General features: G+C 47.8%; 1 protein-coding gene across 1 annotated transcript; it reads left to right on the top strand.

Moving 5' to 3' along the window:
- Nucleotides 1–2841: 2841 nt before the first annotated feature.
- GJA5 (gap junction protein alpha 5) lies at nucleotides 2842–18857 on the top strand. The gene is made up of 2 exons (XM_068540638.1): nucleotides 2842–2926; nucleotides 15567–18857. Exon 2 carries the CDS (start codon nucleotides 15599–15601, stop codon nucleotides 16673–16675), a length of 1077 nt encoding a protein of 358 aa, XP_068396739.1. The 5' UTR covers nucleotides 2842–2926; nucleotides 15567–15598; the 3' UTR covers nucleotides 16676–18857.
- The last annotated feature ends 718 nt before the right edge of the window (nucleotides 18858–19575 follow it).

Here is a 19575-nt window from a genome sequence, read left to right as displayed (position 1 = left end):
TTTGGCTTCCTCTCTAAATCCTCTGAGTTCTCCATATTTTTTAATGAGTGGAACACAGACCTTGGCACCCCTAAGACCCTTTCTTAAGCTGAACGTGAGAATGAAGGGGAGGACATGACAGAAACTTTGTGCCCACCCCTGGCTCTTTGCCTACACCTTCTTTTCTGGGGCATCAGGCATCTGCTCATGGCATCCTTCTTAATATGTGGTAATAGCCAGATTCAGCCCCTTTAGACAATCACCTTGGATCTATAGCCCAAATGACAAAAGTTTCCTAACTTTTGTCAGAGGCCTTATGGTGAGGAATAAACCAGAGTTCTGAAGACCTTGCCAAGGCAGCTTAGCTTTGGGCCATAAAATACACTCTGTCCTAGATGCCATCTTGAGCAGAGTACCTGGTTGGAGGGCTGCTCGACTTCGTTGAGTTGGGATGATCTGAGTTCAAGAACTCAGTCTTCTCTCAGCACTTACTTGGACTTCCTGGATCACCTCTAGCAACCCATCCAGTTTCTTCACTGTCTTATTCTCTACCTGCCAAGCAGAGTGGAAGCATTTATTTTCTGTGCCCTGTACTTGCTCCAGGATCTTGGGTGTACCTACATCTCGGCAATTCTTCCCTTCTGGGCACTCAGAGGAAAATGGCATTCTCCCTTCATCTTCAGCCACGCCCTCATCTGGACCCTCCTTTGACAGCTGATGATCTAGGAGTTAATACTCCACTAAAACTTCCCCACTCTCAGATTATCCTTCAACTGAGACTTACGGGTTCTTTAACTGGCCATCTCCTGGCTGAAGATAATAAGGTATTCCCAGGAACCCGCAGCATTTTTGAGTGACTGAGATGTAAGGACAAAGCCATAGCGTGGTGAAAATCTCTGCTTTGGAGAGGAAACTGGATATCACCAGGGCTCCCTATGTTTCACATGTTGAATTCTATCCCAGGAGTTTGCACCAGCTATGGGAAGTACAGGCAGGAGGAGGCAGGCATTGCATTGTATTGTATTGCATTGTATTGCATTGTATTGTATTGTATTGTATTGCATTGCATTGCATTGCATTGCATTGCATTGCATTGCATTGCATTGCATTGTATTGTATTGTATTTTGCAGTCACAGCCACAACACTTACCATGTACCAGACATTGTTCCAGGTGCCTTACACATCTGCATTAGTCCTCATGATGACCCTAGGAGGTAGTTATTATTATCCCTAATTTACAGTTGAGGGAACTAAGAGGCATATAGTTTATGCTAACTTGCCCACTGTTACATAGCTGGTAAGTGGTAGAGACAGGATTCAAACCCAGACAGTCTGGCACCAGCATCTGCTCTGAAGCTACATAGGAAAAAAGGTGGGGAAACTCTGGCTAAGGAATCAAGAATCTTGAGTTTGTTTCAGCAGGGCTGCTGTCTCCCTAGACACAGGAAATTTGGCCCCATGTTCTTTCCCCTCTTGCTGACCCCAAGCTTATTCACCCATGAAAAATATCACCCACTAAAGAAACAAAGTTTTGCAAACTGTTGGAATATTTGTGAATATATGTGAACATGATCATGTGGAGCAAAGGAATGGATCTGGGTTCTGGTCCTGCCTCTGCCATGTACTATGTGTGACATTGATAAGTGGCCTTGAGTTTTTGGGCCTCAGTTTTCCTGGCTGTCCCAGATGATCTCTGGGGTTTTCTTCCAGCTCTCACAATCTGTGGGCTCTTGGTCATTGGTTTGTCTGATTTCAGTCCACTCGTGGTCACCTCTGTCGCTGGCTTTTATCACAGTCTAACTGGGTCCATGGCTAAGCATATAAGTTGAGGAGTTGAGGAAAGGAGTTGAGAATGAGGGGAGCTTGAGGGTAGAGATGCCTCACAGTTTCCAAATTTGCCCACCTGTGGCATGTGATTGAATAAGAGACAGGCTTACTTCCGTCAGCTCAGTTCCAGCTGGGAGGCCTGTATGCTTTTGTGGAAAGAGCAAAGAGGTGACTTTCGGCATTGGCTAAAACTTCTAATCCGGACTCTCCCGTTTACTAACTGGGTCACCATGATCATGTTACCATGATCACGATTTCTCTGAACCTCAGTTTCCTCAAATGTGAAATGTAGAAATGTCTACCTTGAGAACTGGACATTGGAATGATTCAGTGAAATAAAAATATTATATCTATATCTATATCCGTATCTCTCTCACCCCTAGCCCAGTGCCTGGCACATAGAAAGCACTCTCTTTTCATTAGAGGAGAAGGAGAAAGTAGTCCTGGGCAGTGGAGATGCCCTCTCCCTGCCCTCTTGAGCATTCAGGTTACCTCTGGTGTCTATTCTGGGTGTGGGTGCTTGTGATTTGTGAGCCTCAGCTCACTCGTGTGGGCATAGTAGAGGTTCCCCAAAAGACCTGCTCTGTGAATGAGCACTCTTTTTTTCTGACGACAGGAAAAGGATGGGGAAGAGGGATCTCCAGGGTAGTGCCAGTTTTCCCGCTGACGCCCCAGGAAAGTGGCCCGGCAGAGGGTGAGCAGGCAAAGGCTAGGGAGGCGGTGCACCACCAGCCGGAGGGAGAGGGGGCCAGCTCGAGGACTGTGGCGACAATGACAGGGGCAGGGCAGAGGGGGAGGAGAAGGAGGGCTCAGTCTCCTTCTGGGGAGAACACGGTGAGGAGAGGCTGCAAGGAGGTAGAGGGGAGAAAACTTTTTAAATGAGCAAAGATTCTAGGAGCACAAGAGAGAGAGGGGAGGGAGGGATCTCGAGGGGGAAGGGGGAGGAGAGAGAAAGAGTAGGAAGAAGTGGGCGGAGGGAGGGTGACAGATAGCGATTAAAAAGAGGGTGGGAGGGGAACGACCGACAGGCTGGAGAGCAAGGAAGAGTGGGCAGCGGGGGAGAGGCGGCCAGAGAACCAAGAAGCCAACTGGAATTCCAGACAGGAGGAAAAGAGGAAGGTAAGGGGAAACTTGAATTTTAAGAGATAAAACTACCAGTTGATGGGAGAGAGGCAGAGAGAGAGCCTTGAATCTCTAGCCTTGTTGCTGGATCACAGCAAAGCTCTCTCTCTGCACCTGTGGGTTTCCTCCCTACCCCTCTCACCAGTCCCTGTGATGGTGAGCTTTGGGTATATTAAAGAGAACAGCTTATGAAGCAGCAGATAAATCACTTACTCGATTTAGAAGGAGCTGTAGAAATGCAAGTGGAGGGCCTTTGCCGTCCATCTACCTCTCACAGATGCACCGTGCTCTAGGGGCATCTTACAGGCAGGACACTAGGTCATTTCCAGGCACTTTTGTGAAGATTGGAATTGGCCCTTTAAAAACTCAAGCCATCGCTGTTTTACCATGCTTCCTCTAGGCTTGGAATTCTTTTTGAAATGCTTTCCACAGCATCTAGGAAAGTGTTTTGATTTTTTTCCCCCTAGGGCATGTTGGATGGTTTAAAAATATTCCCTGCTTAGTTTCCTGTGGAGTATCATGTCCCCGCTGTCCATTGTGAGCAATCTGGTCACTTGCTGTTGGAGGAAAGAGGCTGGTGAGACCCGGAGAGGAAGCCGGGGAGAGGTGCCCACTGGAAGGTCTCCTTTCCTCCTGGGCGCAGGGCAGGAAGGTTCCTGACAGCCCCTTGATCTCCCTTCCGAGCATGTGGTAAAGGAGCCCGGACTCAGGGCCCAAGAGACCTGGGCTCTGGTGCACTGAGGGGCTGTGTGACCTTGGGCCAGACACTTCCCCCTTCTGGGCCTCAGTTTCCTCATCTACAAAATGAAAGGTTTGAAGTAGCAGGATCCCTCTGGTTCCCTTCAGCAGTAACACTGTCCAAGGCTGAGATTCCTTAGCTCACATGCACCTCAGAACCACTACAAAAGGGAAGGCTGACACAGGATTTTCCATCCTTACTGTGCCTTTGTTCAGTTTTTCCTTCGTCCCCCCTCTCAGTATCCTGTCATGATGGAGGAGTCCCTGCTTCTGACTCTTCAGCATCTCACTGGGCTGTCTCCTGAGCACAGCTCTGGCACACCGGCTCCGACTGGCCTAAGAGAAGGAAGGGCAGCGTGAGCGGCACCGGGCAGGGAGTCGGGAGGCCTGGGAGGAAGCCAGTGACACTGAACAGAGAAGAGACCAAGGCCACCCCCATCTGCCTGGGGTGGTGGGTTCACGGCTGTGGACACAAGCTGGTCTTTAGAAGCATCCTAGCCTAACTCTCACATCATCAGGCCAAGTGGTCTCCATCTCTTCCACCCACTAACCCTGGAGTCACAGCCCAGCCCAGACCCTGTTCTCGCGGGACAGCTCTCTCCACCCTCTGGCCAGGTTCCCCGCGGTGGCGTTGCTGTCCGGAACCTTCTCCCCTCGCTGACCCTCCAAGCCTTTTCCTCACTCAGCAGCTGTAGAGCAGCTCCAGTGACCACTGGGCATATGGCAGGCAGTACCAGGACGTGTGTTTCCCGGCTTCCAAACTGGCACCCTCAGGGCATCCCCTCCCCCAGGCTCGTGAAGTTCAGAGCGCCATGGCAGTAACACAGCTGTGTTGCCCAGCTTGGCTGCTGGCTTGGAACCCCAGAGATGTTCTTGCTGGGCTGTTGAGACTGGCTATTGTTCTTGTCTCCTAACTGCCTCGTTCCTGTCCCCCTGCCAGGTACTGGTCTAAAGTCCTAGGCCATTAGAGCTGGAAGAGGTCTCCTAGATTGCCAGTCAACTTCTTCTTTGACAAATAAGGAAAACAAGGCCCAGAAAAGGCAAGTGACTTGCTGGAGACGACACAGTGAGTCAGGGCCAGTTCAGCTGGGAGAACATCCCGCTCTGTTCACTCACAGCTAGCGCTCTTCTGCCTTCCGTCCTTGGCTGTGTTTTCTGAGCCTCCATTTCTCCCCAAACCTCCCTGCTTCTTGCATGGCAGCATCTCTATAATCCTGCTTCCTGGCAGTGACACCACCTGCCCACCTGCTCGTCCTCATCTCCGCCGGCTGGTGGGGGGCACATGCAGCAGAGGGTTCTGGGCTCTCGCAGTCACCCGGGCTACCACAGGGCAGCCTGGCCTCTTGGGTCCTGGCTGATCCCCCCTCTGGGCCCAGCCAGTTAACACAGGGCAGGGAGCCTGTCTGTGTGGATCAGTCAGGACAGGAATTAGAAGACCTGCAGTCCTCAGGGCCAGGGAGACCCAAGGCCCAGGCTCTGCCTTCTGTCCCAGGAAAGATCTCCCCCACCGGGGAGTCCAGCAACTCTCTGTTTGAACTGGCTCCTCTCTGGGCTCCAGGGTTGAACTGACTGAAGGGGAGAGATGCCCACTTTCCCAGGAAAGCTTCAGTTCTCCTAGGAAGGAAGGTGACTTCCTTTCTACAGTCAGAAGCTGCTGGCTCCTGGCAAATGACAGCTTGATGCCACTGTGTGAATCAACTGTTTCTGACATGTTAGCAAATCATGGGGAAGAAAAATTCAGCCTTCAATAATCCACCCCCCTTCATAAGGAAAGGGAGTCAGGAGGTCTCAGAATCAGAGGTATTGAAATAACACAGAGGGATCTTAGAGTTTATCTGATTCAGGGGTAAGGCAGAAGGAAAGGCCTAGGCGTTTGGAATCACATTTGGGTTAGAATTTCAGCTGTGTAAACCTTGGGAAAATTATTTAATGTCTCCAATCCTCAGTTTCTTCATCTGTCAAAGAGGTTAATAATAAATAATTTCCTTGTAAGGTTTTTCTGAAGATTAAATAAAATAATGTATTTTAAATGGCTACCACATAGTAAGTGCTCAATGAACAACAAAACAATAGAGTGGAATCCAGGTCACCTGGTGCTCAGTCCAAGTCTCTTTGAATTGAGTCTCATTTGATGCAAAGGCCTTTCCACAGTGAAGGCTCACCATAACATGAAATTCTGAGAAGGTACTGCTTGGTTTTTATGACCACAGGTTTTTTTTCTGGGTTGACTTTTGCTGACCTCTAAGTTGGGAGTCAGAATATCTGGATTCGCCTCTTGGCTTTGCCACTAATTTGCCATACTATCGCAACTGGGCAAGTCACAAACTCCCCAGATGTTCTAACTTAGAGCTGGAAAAGGCCTTAGCAACCATTCAGCTCAACCACTTAGTTTTACCCATGAGTGAACTCAGGCTCAGGGAGGGGGAATGTCTTGACTAGAGTCACAAAGAAATAGCTGGAACCAGAAAGAGCCTCTCTTCTGAGGCTCTTGTCCACAGAGGACTTCAAGAATCTTAATCCAACCTGGCGTCTTCATGATTCAGGACTTCAGGAGAGGGCAGGTGTGTTTAGGGGTCAGGATGCCTATTCTCCTCAGATCACAGAGTAGACAACCTCCTATTTCTCTTTCAAGTAGAACTGAGCCAGCTTCAAACCTACACAGGTGGACATGCCTTTGGGTTGGTGATCAGATTCCAAAGTGCTGCAGCTCCTCAGAAGGAGGGAATTATATGAAGCACATATTTTATAGTATGGACTCATGTGGAGTCCATCTCCAGTCCCCAAAGCTCGAGTTAAAGAAAAGTTCGGGGGCAGGCTAGACCAATTACAAGAACACGAGGGGCCTGACTGGAGTGGGACTCTATACCTCCCTTCCTCTCCACCCCGCCTCTCTTCTTTCCACCTAGTGAAATAACTGATTTAGAGTTCAATTAATATCCTTCCCATTGCCCGTGTTTTCCCCACCTCTGATAGTCACCCTCCCCCACTTGGTGGCACATAGGGTGTCCTTGCTGTGTCCCTCTAACCGGCCTGCTGCTTGTCAAATGCTGCATCAAGTTGACTAGTTGGGTCATGTTTGAGAGGAGTTTTTACTGGAAATGGCAGAAAAGAAAACAAGGAACTAACATTATTGAGTGTCTACTATGTGCCAATTACTGTTCTAGATGTTTCCACTTATTCACACATTGTTTAATCCCCATGAGTAAACATTCCCCTTTTTTCAGATGAAGAGGAAACTGAGAGGTTATGTTACTTGCCTGAGGTCACACAACTAGAGGGTGATGGAAGCAAGGTTCGAATCCCACTCTTCCTAGGAACCACGAGTCCCACCACCTAACTCTTTCTGTTCCCATTGCTTTTGTTACGACCTGACATCAATGGAACACCAGAGCCTGCTGTTTGGCCAGCCAAGAACCCGGCAGTTGACACTGCCGCAGCCAAGAACACTTACTGGCTAAAAAAGGAAATAACTTTCTATATGTGAATTCTGGCCAAATGGTGGCAGATGCTGAAGAGTCTGGGAATCCTGACCACTCTGGGCTGAGGGCCTCCACGTGGTCATCAATTCTAGGAACAGCTTATGCAAGGGATGGCCAGTCAACAAGCCAGAGGCTAAAAGGAAAAACCCTGGGCCTCTTACGGGAAAAGATCTGCTTGGGGAGTTAAGACACTGGAGCTCTGGTCACAGGTTTGTCACCAGCTGTCAGTCCTATCAGTCCTAGGGCCTCTTTGCTTTCCTTTCCCTTTAAGAGACACAGAGAGAAAGGCAGGAGCCAGGCAGACCAGGTTCAAGTCCCTGATGCAGCATTTGCTACTTGTGTGACTCCGTACATGTTACTTAAATTCTGAGTCTCAGTTTTCTCGGCTGTAAAATGGAATAATACTGCTTTCCTGGCAGGGCTGAAGTAATGGTTAGAAAGTAATGTTAATGTCATGTAAGGGTTAGAAAGTATAGCTGTAAAATGCTTCACACATGGAAAACACTCAACTTAGTGATATCTGTTATTATGATTACTTAACTTCCCCGGACCCTTGTCTTCATCTTGTACAGAAATAAGGGGTTGAGTTTGATTGATCCCTAGATTCCTTTTAGCTCTACTGTACTATGAATCAATGACAAGATGTTGGAAATAATAAAGCATTTCCTAAATATAATTTTCATTAATAACAGCATAGGTATTAATCAACCCCTTCCAGTAATTAATAAAGACCTCCTGATATTTCATTGTATTTGAATATCTCCATTTGCCAGCCCCTCCCATCCATTCCTTGTAAATATGTCTTCTTCTAACTTTTTAAGAAGAAAATTACTTATCCTAGCATAATTCTCTTTCTCTACTTTGCCTGCTCCCTTCAACCTCCTTGGCTTTGAAACAACTGTCGGCCAGCAGGATCTCTGAGTGGACCACTCTCTCCTTGCCAGAATCAAATAATTAAATTTAAAGAGGAGTTAATTATCTGCCCTTGGCTGGAGGAGCAGGAAAACTAAAGTGATAGTTAATCTTGCCCATCTGTCTCTTTTTCCCTCTCTCTCATCTCTAGCTCCCTCTCCCCTCTCTAGTGGTCAAGGTTCAGGGGTGCAGGCCCCCTCTGGACTTCTCATTCTGAGAAAGTTGCCCACACTGCCCAACTCAATGGCTGTAGGTATATCATACATCTATCTGGTTGAAGTAGCTACCCCAAACCTAAATCAGGAAAAGAAAGAAAATTCTAAATGTAAGAATTACCCTTAACCATGCACAAATCAACTCCCTATTCTAATAGTTATCTCACAAATATCCCTGTGGCAGTTATCTCACGTAAAAGAGGCCAGACTTTGGTGAGTAAGGATTTTCAAAGAAAGGAACTTAAGGCGATTTAGATAGAATCTAGTACGGTTCTTAAGGCAGGGCCATCACTGTCAGGAAAGACAACAGCTGGCTTTGATGCCAACTTCACCGCTTACTAGCAAGTCATCCTCAAGCGATTTTGCTCAAAACACCGTCTCTGAGCCTTGTAAGAAGGGGACGGGGCCAGTCCCTAGTTCCTCCAATTATTGTGAGAATCAAATGAGAATATATATATCAAGAAACTTGCAGAGTGTCTGGCACATAGAAGGGTCTCAATAAGTGTTAGCTTTCTTATAATTATTGTTATTATCACCTAGATTCAAATTCTCTTTTTGTGTAACTCTGGGTAAACTAGCAAATGAAGCTGAGAATCTCGAAGGATAATAAAGATTAATGAGGTAGCTGAGGCTCAAGTCCACTCTCTCATGTAATCCTCCCTACGTATCCATTTTAGGGAGAAACTACTGACGTGAGGGAAAATTAGAAAAATGTACATTAATGAATAAGCTCCAAAAGAGTTCCGAGATGATGGCTATAGTTGGCGCTTCACTTTATAAAGCCACCTTTGATGTCTGGTGTAGCATTGGGGTTCATAAACACTTTCTGAACTGAGCTGCACTGACATGATACTGTGTCTAAGGCATCCTTTAAGTGAGGCCCTTTGGGTCCTTTCACAACAGAATTCTCTTCATTGGGAAGCAAGTCAACCCTGCCCTTGCCGCATTCCACTGTATGGTGAGAGGAATTATAGCACGGGCCCAGGGGATTGTTGTTATTACTGTGAATAACAATCTTTATTGAGAACCAGAGGTCTGTTAGATACTATCCAGTACATGTGTCGTTGTCCAGAATTAGACTCAGCCTCTGCAGAGTGGTCTTAAAATCTAATGTTGACAAACTTGGGTGAGTTTCCCAGTGATCTGCGGGGGAGGCAGAGAAGGAATAGCCCATGGTGACCAAGTCTCTGCTCTAGACGTGTTCAGTCCTGCTCAGCCAAGTGGAGGACTCTCTCATGGGCAGAAGGACGGCTCAGTGGCTTTTCTCTCCCTGGTGTCCTGGTCACCATAGTCATTGCGCGGGTGTCCCTAGGCCAGCTTCCCAGGGAGGTGCCTCTAGTGGCATTAGGTGTTTTGAGTGACCTGAATGCTGTCATTCATCCACTGTTGTTTCTAAAAAGTACACGAATCAACCTATCAGGTGCAGGGCACGATATTAAGCAATAAGGGGGAAGAGAGGGTAGGGCGATTTCAGGGGGAGGATCCAGTGATGAATAGTTATGGGGCTTGTCTTCAAGGACTCAGGGTTGAGTTGGAGAGATAATACACAGTCAGCAGAGCAAATAATTCTCCTTAGGTGTGTGAAATCCCAATGGTTTTACAATTTAACCCAAGGCCCAGCTGCTGACTTGGGGGGACACAGAAATTGTTGTCAAATAGTATGTTGTAAGGGCTGTTATATTTGGTTTCAGAGGACAGAACTAGAATCAACAGAAGGAAGAGAATTTTCAAGGCATCCCCATGGTAGCTTCTTGCTCACTTGCAACATGCCTTCTTGGGCAGGAGAGACAGGGGTGCAGTTTCAGCTGTGTGCTGGGTGACGCACCTGTCACCTGCAGCCTGTCTAGCTTACGCTGCAGCCATTAGTAAAGGACTGCAACGAGCAGGGTGACTACCGAGCGCGGTGCCTTACGTCCCCACCCCATTTGGGGGCTTTGTCAGAGGTAATGCAATCTTACTGCTAGACCAAACATTTTTTTTTTCAATCATTAAGAAAGCATTTATGGGCTTCCCTGGTGACGCAGTGGTTGAGAATCTGCCTGCTAATGCAGGGGACACGGGTTCGAGCCCCGGTCTGGGAAGATCCCACATGCCGTGGAGCAACTAGGCCCGTGAGCCACAACTACTGAGCCTGCACGTCTGGAGCCTGTGCTCCACAACAAGAGACGCCACGATAGTGAGAGGCCCGCGCACCGCGATGAAGAGTGGCCCCCGCTTGCCGCAACTAGAGGAAGCCCTGGCACAGAAACAAAGACCCAACACAGCCAAAAATAAATTAATTAATTAATTAAAAAAAAAAAGAAAGCATTTATTATGCACCTAATGAGAAAACCTAATGCGATAAGAATACAAAGCAGAAGACAGGCTTTTGACTTTGAGAAGTCTACTACCCGTCTGAGGGAAAAAGCCGTTAAATCCTTGAGGGCAGGAGTCATGCTTGATTTGTTTATTAATCCAACAGATACCATTGCGTGCCTAGTATTTGCCAGGCCTGGGACCCGTGAGGTATTATTTCAGTACCCAGAACAGTAGTAGACACATAGTAGGGACTCAGAAAAAATACTTGCGGGTTGGCTGATAGACAAGAAGTTTTTGGAGAACAAGTGTAAGGCAGCATATAACCCAGTGTGGGAATGTATCCTGCCTGCTGGATGGTAATTTAGCATCTTCAGAGCTCGGGAGACATCAAAGAGGGATGAGAGCAATTTGAGAAGACTTCTCCATTTCCACCTAGATCTGTGGGGTCAGAGGAAAAGGTGCTGGCTATGAGTTCATGTTAATTTGGGTTGCTCTAAATTGGTTTTCTTTAAAAACATTGCCTGCCTAGGGCGGCAACAGTGCCTACACAAGGAGGAGCACTGGATTGGGAACGTAGACCCTGAATTTTATTTCTAGCCATATAATACATGCAGTAAAGGAATAAAATGATTCATGCTCACTATGCACAGAAACCTTCCTTTGGCCCTTTCCCTCTTATCCAAGTGTAATGTTACTATTACCAAACACGTCCCCTCATGACGTCTCCAAAATTTTTGCTTTATCCCAGGACATGACACATTGAAACAGGATGTGGATGGTCTTGGAGTAAAGAACGTTCAGAATTGGGATGTTCTTGTCCAGGTTCTAGGGACCATCTCCCTTTTCCTTGGGGACTTCAGAGCTTGCATCACTTGCAAAGGGCTGTAGAATTCAATTACCCAGGGCTCTATGGAGGGCCCTGGCCCCACCCTGAACCGGAGTCAACCTGCCTTACATTCCCATAGCCCCCTGTGCCTCCCTAATGTTAACACACATCGTGCTTTATTGCAATTGTGTGTTTGTTCTCTCTCCTTAATTAAGGGAAATAAAGGCAGTTAAGCTCAGTAAAGGCAGGGACTCCTTGCTTGTCTTTTTAACTGCTGCATCTTCAGTGCCATCATCACTGCGTGATACCTGGTAACTGGTAACCACTCAACAAACTTATTAAATGAATGAACGAAAGGGAAGGACATCGTAGGCAGAGGGAACATGAGGAGCCAAGATAAAGAGGTGAGAAATCGTGGGCCGTGAACACACGTGTGGGGAGTTGTGTAGCTTAAGTACTGAGTATGTGAGGGGAACAGCGGAAATAGATGGGATGACGCTGTGCTGTGGAGGGTCTCAAGTGCAAGTTAAATAGTTTGGACTTTATAAGCAGTAGGAAGCCAGTGAAGGTCACAGATAAAGCAGTGGGGTATACTACCATTTTTATTTGACAGAACTTATTCATGGCATGGGCAGCTGCCTTTGCCCCTCCTAACACACTTCCTGCCAAGAAATGGATAATAATCTACAAAGCGTTTTATGTGCTGTACACCCAGAAAACTCAATGAGTGTCTAATCTACAAGTTTCTTTGGCTGAGGTTGTCGGGGGTCCAAAGGGACCCAGAGGTGTTGGGAAACTGACTTCAGCCGGGGACCTTTCATATTATAAGCTGAGCAGCTGGAACATGATAGCAATGTTAAGTTTCTCTGACCTTGTTTGAGTCATCCAGGATGTCACAAACGAGAGGTTTTTCACCCTATATACTGCTGCCAGGGCCCACGGGGTCTGCCCTAGCCCACACCTCCCCAGCTGGTTAGTTTCTCTTGTTCTCTCCCGATGAGGCATCCTAAGACTGTCTTTCTGATATTCTGCGATGTTCCTTTCTTGTACCTGTGTTTTACTTCTTCCAGGTGGGCCTCCTTGGACTACAAGTGAGGCAGTCAGCAGGCAAGCCTCTTGGCAGAACTAGACCAAAGCATCACATTCTTTGCCTTGAACTATTTTTATATTTCCTTGGGGACTTGCAAGGAATGAGTGACAGAGTCAGAAGATCAAGGGAAAAATCTTCAGGGATTGAGGAGAGTTTGGAAAACTTGCCCCAAATCCTGGAAGAATATAACATTTGTTTCTCTCTTTCTTTTTGTTTCTTTTTGATTGCCATTTCTCTTTCCCTCTGGCTTTCTCCCCTTCTTCTCTTCCATCTGTTTCTCTCTTCTTGGTAATGCACATCTCTCTACCTTCCACTTTCTCCTATTCTTGTCCTTCCCCACCACTTTCCTTGCTAGTAATGGCTACCTTTTATTCAGTTCTTATATTCTGAGCACTGTGCTAAGTGCTTTTTACATATCACCTCATAATACTCTATGAGCTAAATAATAGTATATCCATTTCGCAGGTGAGGAAATTGAGACACAGATCCAGTAACTTCTCCAAGCTCAGCAGATATTCACAGGGATTTGAACTCCATTTAGCTAACCCCCAGATTGACTTCCTTTAACTGTTACAGGGTCTCTTTTTTCCCATTTCCAACTCCCCCTTGTCTTTTCCCACTTTTTGCTCCTCCTCTCTCCCCTTCTCTCCCTCCCTTCTCTCTGACACTCGCCACATCCTGGCCTTCACATGTGTGCTGATGACCCTGAAGGTGCTGAACACTGTACACGTGCCCAGAAGGGATCACGGACCATTCAGACTCTTATCTAATCAGCCATTTTCCCTTTGGACTAACGCTCCACAATTTTCCACTTTTGGAGGCGATGGAGGGGGCCCTTCATCATGTGAGGAAAAGGGCAAATGTCTGATCACAAACCAGAGGAAAGGGCTCAAGACTTGGAAGGGTCTTTGATATGGAAGGGAACAGAGATAAGGCCCTTTCCGCTTGCTCACGGACTCTCTCATTCCCAGGGACTCTGTGTACTCTCAGGGTTGGGGAGTGGAGGGCTGGGAGAAGACAGAGCCTGGAGGCTTGTCTCTGTCAAGGTATCAACTCAGAAGCCAAAGCCTGGACCGTGAAATATGGAACCTCTCCCTGTCCCTCCTCATATGCATACAGATAGGAACCGGGATAGGATAGGAATCAGGGGCACACTGGCAGCAAAGATGTGAAGGTTAAAGTTTGAACTTGACAACCTCTAAGGTCCCATCAGAATCCGAGGTTTAAGATTCCAAGAAGAGAATGTTTACCTTCAATTCCCCCCCCCCCTTTTTTTGGTCATTCTGTTGATTAGGACTGGTTGATTAAAGGCTTAAGCCATAAGGACATTTATTGTTCATCAAGTAAGAATTCTGGAGGTAGAAGATTCAAGAGTTGATTCAGAAGCCTCAGGGCACTGGTTGGCATTTCTGAGATTCTCTGGGAAGCTTCAGGCATCTTGACTCACACAAAGTGTCCACAGGCAGGAAGTCGTCGGGGTGAAGAGGACTTCAAGTGAGGCTCTATTTACTGGGAGATGGAAAAACATTTTCTAGAGCACCCCTTCCACATCAGACTCTCCCCACACCTCACAGACCGGAACTAACTGCAGTGGAGGCTGAGAAAGTGATAGCTGGCCTTCTCACCCTGCTTATGGGACACGGCAAGGAACAGGGGATTGATTTGCCACTGGGTAGAAAACAGCAGTGCCTGCTACCCCCTCCTTCATTCACTCAACTAAGATTTACTAAGTACCCACTCTGGGCCGGGTGATGATGGTACAGAGGACAAGAGAATTCCTGTTCTCAAGGAGCTCCTACTGGAAGAACACAGACAGGCAGAGGATCACAAAACAAGATGGCAAGTGCTAGGAGAGGACTGAGTGTCCCCAGGGCCACCACAGAGCTGAAGATGCCCAGTCTGAGGAAGCGGGGAGGGCTGGGAAAGCAATGACTGGGTTAAGTTTTGAAGGGTAAATAGGATTCAGCTAGGCGTGAGGGAGCATGTAGGAGGTGGTTGAGAGGAGAGCATTTGGGAACCTTCCAGGACTTGGCATGCTGGACACGACAAAGGTAACTGAAGGGGATAGGCAGGAAATGAGGCTGAAGAAGCATGCCAGGACCTGATGAAGGAAGGTTCTGTGTGGGACTTAAAGGTTTGGGGCGTTTATTCTGGATGTGTGGGTGAGCAGGTCTGTGTGTGGGTACCTTCTGTCTGCAGAAAGACAAGCTGAGCTGTACAGCTGGAATGGCTGCACTGCAGTGAAGTGTAGATCAACACTGCCAGCTGCTAATCAGCTGGGGGAACCTGTGAAACCTTTGAATGTTTTTGTTTGCCACCTCCCGATAGAGTTGGCCCATGCTGGATGGCTCTGATTGTTATTGAAATAGAAATAGAAAGAGAAAATGCTTCCTAAGGGGCCAAATCTGCCTCTCCCACCTTCACCTTTTTCTCTTCCACCTAGTTCTGGCCTCTGGAGTCAGAAAAAATATATATATATATTTTCCACCTGACAGCAGCTCAAACATATGGAACACGTGAATTATGATTTTCAGCATATCACATACCTCATCTCATTTAACCCTCAAAATCCTCTGGTGTAGCTATTCCCATTTTACAGACAAGGAAACAGACTCAGTGAGGTAAATGTCCAGAGTCACATTTGCAGGCTCCTGTCCTGTGTCCTTTCCACTACTCCAGTGTTTCTCGGGTGAGGTCCTTGGACTGCCTGCATCAGAATAACCTAGGCTGCTTGCTGCAAATCCAGATTCCTGGGGGCCATCCCAGACCTCCTGGAGTAGAATCTCTGGAGGTAACAGCACAGAACCCACATTATAACACACATCTCAGGTGATTTCTAGATCCATTAAAGCGTGGGAATCATGCTCTAATCTTGCTATCATGACTACTTTGAGTGTTCTCTTTCATTTTTGCTGGGGGTGGGGGAGGAGGAAGAGAGCTTTTTAGGTGAATCTGACTTCTAAACTGCGCTCTCTTAAGGAACGCATCGGTACGGGTCAGTGGAATCACAGAGCATGATTGGACCTTCCAGATGTTTGCAGAAAGCATCCCTCTGTTTTTCTCTCTGTCCCATTTGCAGGAGTCTTGGCGTCTGTCTTCTGCTGAGCCAAGATGGGTGACTGGAGCTTCCTGGGAGAGTTCCTGGAGGAAGCACACAAGCATTCCACGGTGATCGGTAAGGTCTGGCTCACCGTCCTCTTCATATTCCGCATGCTGGTGCTGGGCACGGCTGCCGAGTCCTCCTGGGGGGACGAGCAGGCTGATTTCCAGTGCGATACGATTCAGCCCGGTTGCGAGAATGTCTGCTATGACCAAGCCTTCCCTATCTCCCACATTCGCTATTGGGTGCTGCAGATCATCTTCGTCTCCACACCGTCTCTAGTGTACTTGGGCCACGCCGTGCACACGGTGCGCATGCAGGAGAAGCGGAAGCTACGGGAGGGCGAGAGGGCCAAAGAGGTTCGGGGCGCTGCCTCTTACGAGTACCCAGTGGCCGAGAAGACGGAGCTGTCCTGCTGGGAAGAAGTGAACGGAAGGATTCCCCTCCGGGGCAGTCTGCTCAACACTTACGTCTGCAGCATCCTGATCCGCACCACCATGGAGGTGGCCTTCATTGTGGGCCAGTACCTCCTGTACGGCATCTTCCTGGACACCCTGCATGTCTGCCGCAGGAGTCCCTGCCCCCATCCTGTCAACTGTTATGTGTCCCGGCCCACGGAGAAGAATGTCTTCATTGTCTTTATGCTGGCTGTGGCCGGACTGTCCCTTTTCCTCAGCCTTGTTGAACTCTACCACCTGGGCTGGAAAAAGATCAGACAGCGATTTGTCAAGTCACAGCAGGGCATGGCTGAGTGCCAGCTTCCTGGTCCCTCTGCCCGCATAGTCCAGAGCTGCACACCACCCCCTGACTTCAATCAGTGCCTGGAGAATGGCCCCGGGGGGAAATTCTTCAATCCATTCAGTAACAAGATGGCCTCTCAGCAGAACACAGATAACTTGGCCACTGAGCAAGTGCGAGGCCAGGAGCAGATTCCTGGAGAGGGTTTCATTCATATCCGTTATGCCCAGAAGCCTGAGGTACCCAATGAAGGCTCTCCAGGTCACCGCCTCCCCCATGGCTACCAGAGTGACAAGCGCCGTCTCAGCAAGGCCAGCAGCAAGGCCAGGTCAGATGACCTATCAGTGTGACCCACCAGTGTGGCGGAACCAGGACCAGGTGGGAACAAAGGAGGCTCAGAGAGAGAAGGTGTGTCCCTTCTGACCCCATCTCTCTCGTTCTCATCACTGCTCTACTCAGTTTGAGCCCTGGATCTCAATGGCATTGCTCATTTTTTCCAGAAGCTATGACCAGGTCTTTGTGGGTGCAGTAAGAGACATGGCTACCTACCCAGGCTCCGCCACCCTCCACTCAGAATCCTCAGTGAAGCCTTTCATATTATTCAGTGAATGGGATAGAGGAAGGGACGGGGACCATGGCAAATCTGACCTGGGAGGGACAGCCAGAGGGATAGGATGACTCTCTACATACCAGCCACATACCAGATGGATTCTCTAAGCCCCTCTGGCGTCCTTGACCCGATCACCCTTCCTCCTGCAAGGAAGAGCCCAAAGTTCCCGGCCAGCAACAAGCATGAATCAAGGAACTTGCATTAGATGTGCTCTTGAATCTGTTGTCTCCTTGGACCATACCTTGGGGTGGTGGTCAGGTCACCATGGGATGCCCTTGGCTGCCCCTCCCTCTACCCAGTCTTACTTAAAAAGAGGTCCTTAGAACTCGACCAGCAGCCTCAACTTTACAAGTGCCTTGGTATGCACCTCTGGCAAATGTCTCACCTTGGTGATGTTGCAGCCTTTCTTTCTGCCAGGGTGTACAGCCAGCCCGGGGAGGGGGGTGAAAAGCTCTCCTAGGGAGTCACTGTGCACACTGACCCCACTGGCTTTCCTGCCACCACATATCAACCTGCAGCTCTTTTACAGTTCAACCTGATGGTAGAAACCATCCCTTCCAGTCCTCCCTTGGTGGTCCATCCAGTGCTCCCCTAGAAACCTTATTGACCAGAATGCCCAAGAAGCCATCGTCCTCTCTCACATTCTGACCAGATCACCAGCCATGGAGGCCAGTGGAATTTCCCCAGGTCTTATTAAAACAAAGAGGGCGTTGTGCTTCTCAGATTCCCCTTGGGAAAAAAAAATAATTCTGCTGTGAAGATAAAAATGAAAAAGGAGAGAAAATACTGGAAAACTATTTTCCCCTCCTGTTTGCTTCCCTTGCTGACTGCCAACTTAGAGTGCCAAGAGGAGGTGTGATGACAACTATGGAGGCCCCCATATCTCTCTTTCCCTGGAGGATTTAGCAGGGGCATGAAAGCAGAAAGGGAATCTCCAGCTCTCTTGGCAGGGCCCTTGTTTAAGAGCACAGAGACGCCTGTATCTCCCCAGTGCTCCTAATGAGACTGCCAAAAAAGCAGTGGGGACTACAGAAAAGCCCTGCCTTCCCAGGGACTGGCCAGGTTTCTCTCTTCAGTCCATCTGTAATAGGTGGTTGCCGTTTTGGATGAAGGTAAAGGATGCTCAGAAGTGGATGCTGAAACTTATAGGGAGACAGTTACTTTTTAAGATGCATGTGTGTGTTTGTGTGTGTATGTATATGCTGATAAGGTGGGTGAAGGGGAGGGAAGTCCTGAAGTAAGGAAAGCATGCCATAGAGACACTTGTGTCTTCCTGCCCTTTCCTCCAGATGCCTGGCAGAGGGGCTGAGCCTCACTGTTTTCAGTGTCATTAACCTAAATAGATAGGCCTGAGAGGTTGGGACAGAGGAGGCTGAAGCCTCAGAAGGAGGCTCAGCCTCTGCCCCACCTGCCCATCTCTGGGCCCCTCTGCTGATACTTGGTTGTTATTGGTGGGTGGAGAGAAGGATGAGGGTAGAGGGGTGGAAGAAGCTGACTGGGATGCCGTTTAGGGAGGAATGACTGGTCATCCCAGATCCCTGGAGGGGACACCTTTTAATCTATTCTCTGGCACTAGCATTAAGACTCTCTCTCCAAAACAAAAAAGACTGTCTTTCCTTCCATCTCTGAAGTGTGTTTGTTTTGTGAAATGAGTGTTCTTGGATTAGAAATTCTAATCCTGATGATGGGGCTTTCAGGAAGGAAAAAGGAAATAATATGTGTAGTTTGTCCTAATAAAGTCTGGCCCTACATTTATCTCTCCTTTGTGTCCCTTTCATGCTGTGACTACAAGAGAAAGATGGCAGACTTGATGGGGGAGGGGAGCATTTGGAGCCAGTCATCAGTCAATCAGTATTGCAAAGAGCTTTGGAATCACACATGCCAGCGTGAAAATCCCAGCTGCTGATTTACAGCTGGACTCCAGCAAGCTACTTAATCTCTGAAGCTTGGTTTTCTCATCTGTAAACTGAACCTAGTAATATCTACCTCATAGGTTGTTAAATGAGATACTATTTATAAAGAGTACAGCAGAGTGCCTGGGAAATAATAGTCTGTCATTAAATGGTTATTATTGTTATTATCTTCATTATTTTTGTTGCTATGTTGAATACATAGTATTTGAAAACCTGGGATGTTGAGGGATGGTTACAGAACTTGCCTTTATGGAGCTCACAGTCTACCTAAGATGATCAGCTAAACCACATAGAGGAAACAATTAGAATAGAATGAAATAGGAATTCATTGATTATCAATTCTAGGAACTATAAGGCTCCAGGAAGTGATACATATGAAAAAACTACATAGAAGAGGAGAGACCTGACCTGAGCCTTAAAGAGTGTCTAAGGTTTTAGAGAAGTGAAGACCTCAAGGATGACACTGTGAAATAGGTCTGGGTATCCCCATTTTACAGACATGGAAGCTGAGTTCCAGGAAGTTTCTCTGACAGTGGGCAGCTTCTCACAGGCTTCTTTGGGTGAAATCTCATCTCTTTGGAAGAGTAAAAATGATTCTTGCTCCAAACAAAGGGTCCAGGGACCACTCAGTCCTTCACCAGCAAATGGGTGCCATTTCCTAGAGAAAGAAACAAAGGCTGGGAAAAAAACAAATGGAAGTATTATCTGAACTACCAATTGGTCTTGT

The sequence above is a fragment of the Eschrichtius robustus genome, chromosome 3, assembly GCF_028021215.1.
Source record: "Eschrichtius robustus isolate mEscRob2 chromosome 3, mEscRob2.pri, whole genome shotgun sequence".
Lineage (NCBI taxonomy): Eukaryota > Metazoa > Chordata > Mammalia > Artiodactyla > Eschrichtiidae > Eschrichtius > Eschrichtius robustus.
This window is presented reverse-complemented; position numbering and strand designations above follow the sequence as displayed.

Bases quoted from the DNA above. Each gene is read 5' to 3' on its own strand.
- GJA5 (XM_068540638.1), top strand. From the start codon at position 15,599: ATGGGTGACTGGAGCTTCCTGGGAGAGTTCCTGGAGGAAGCACACAAG.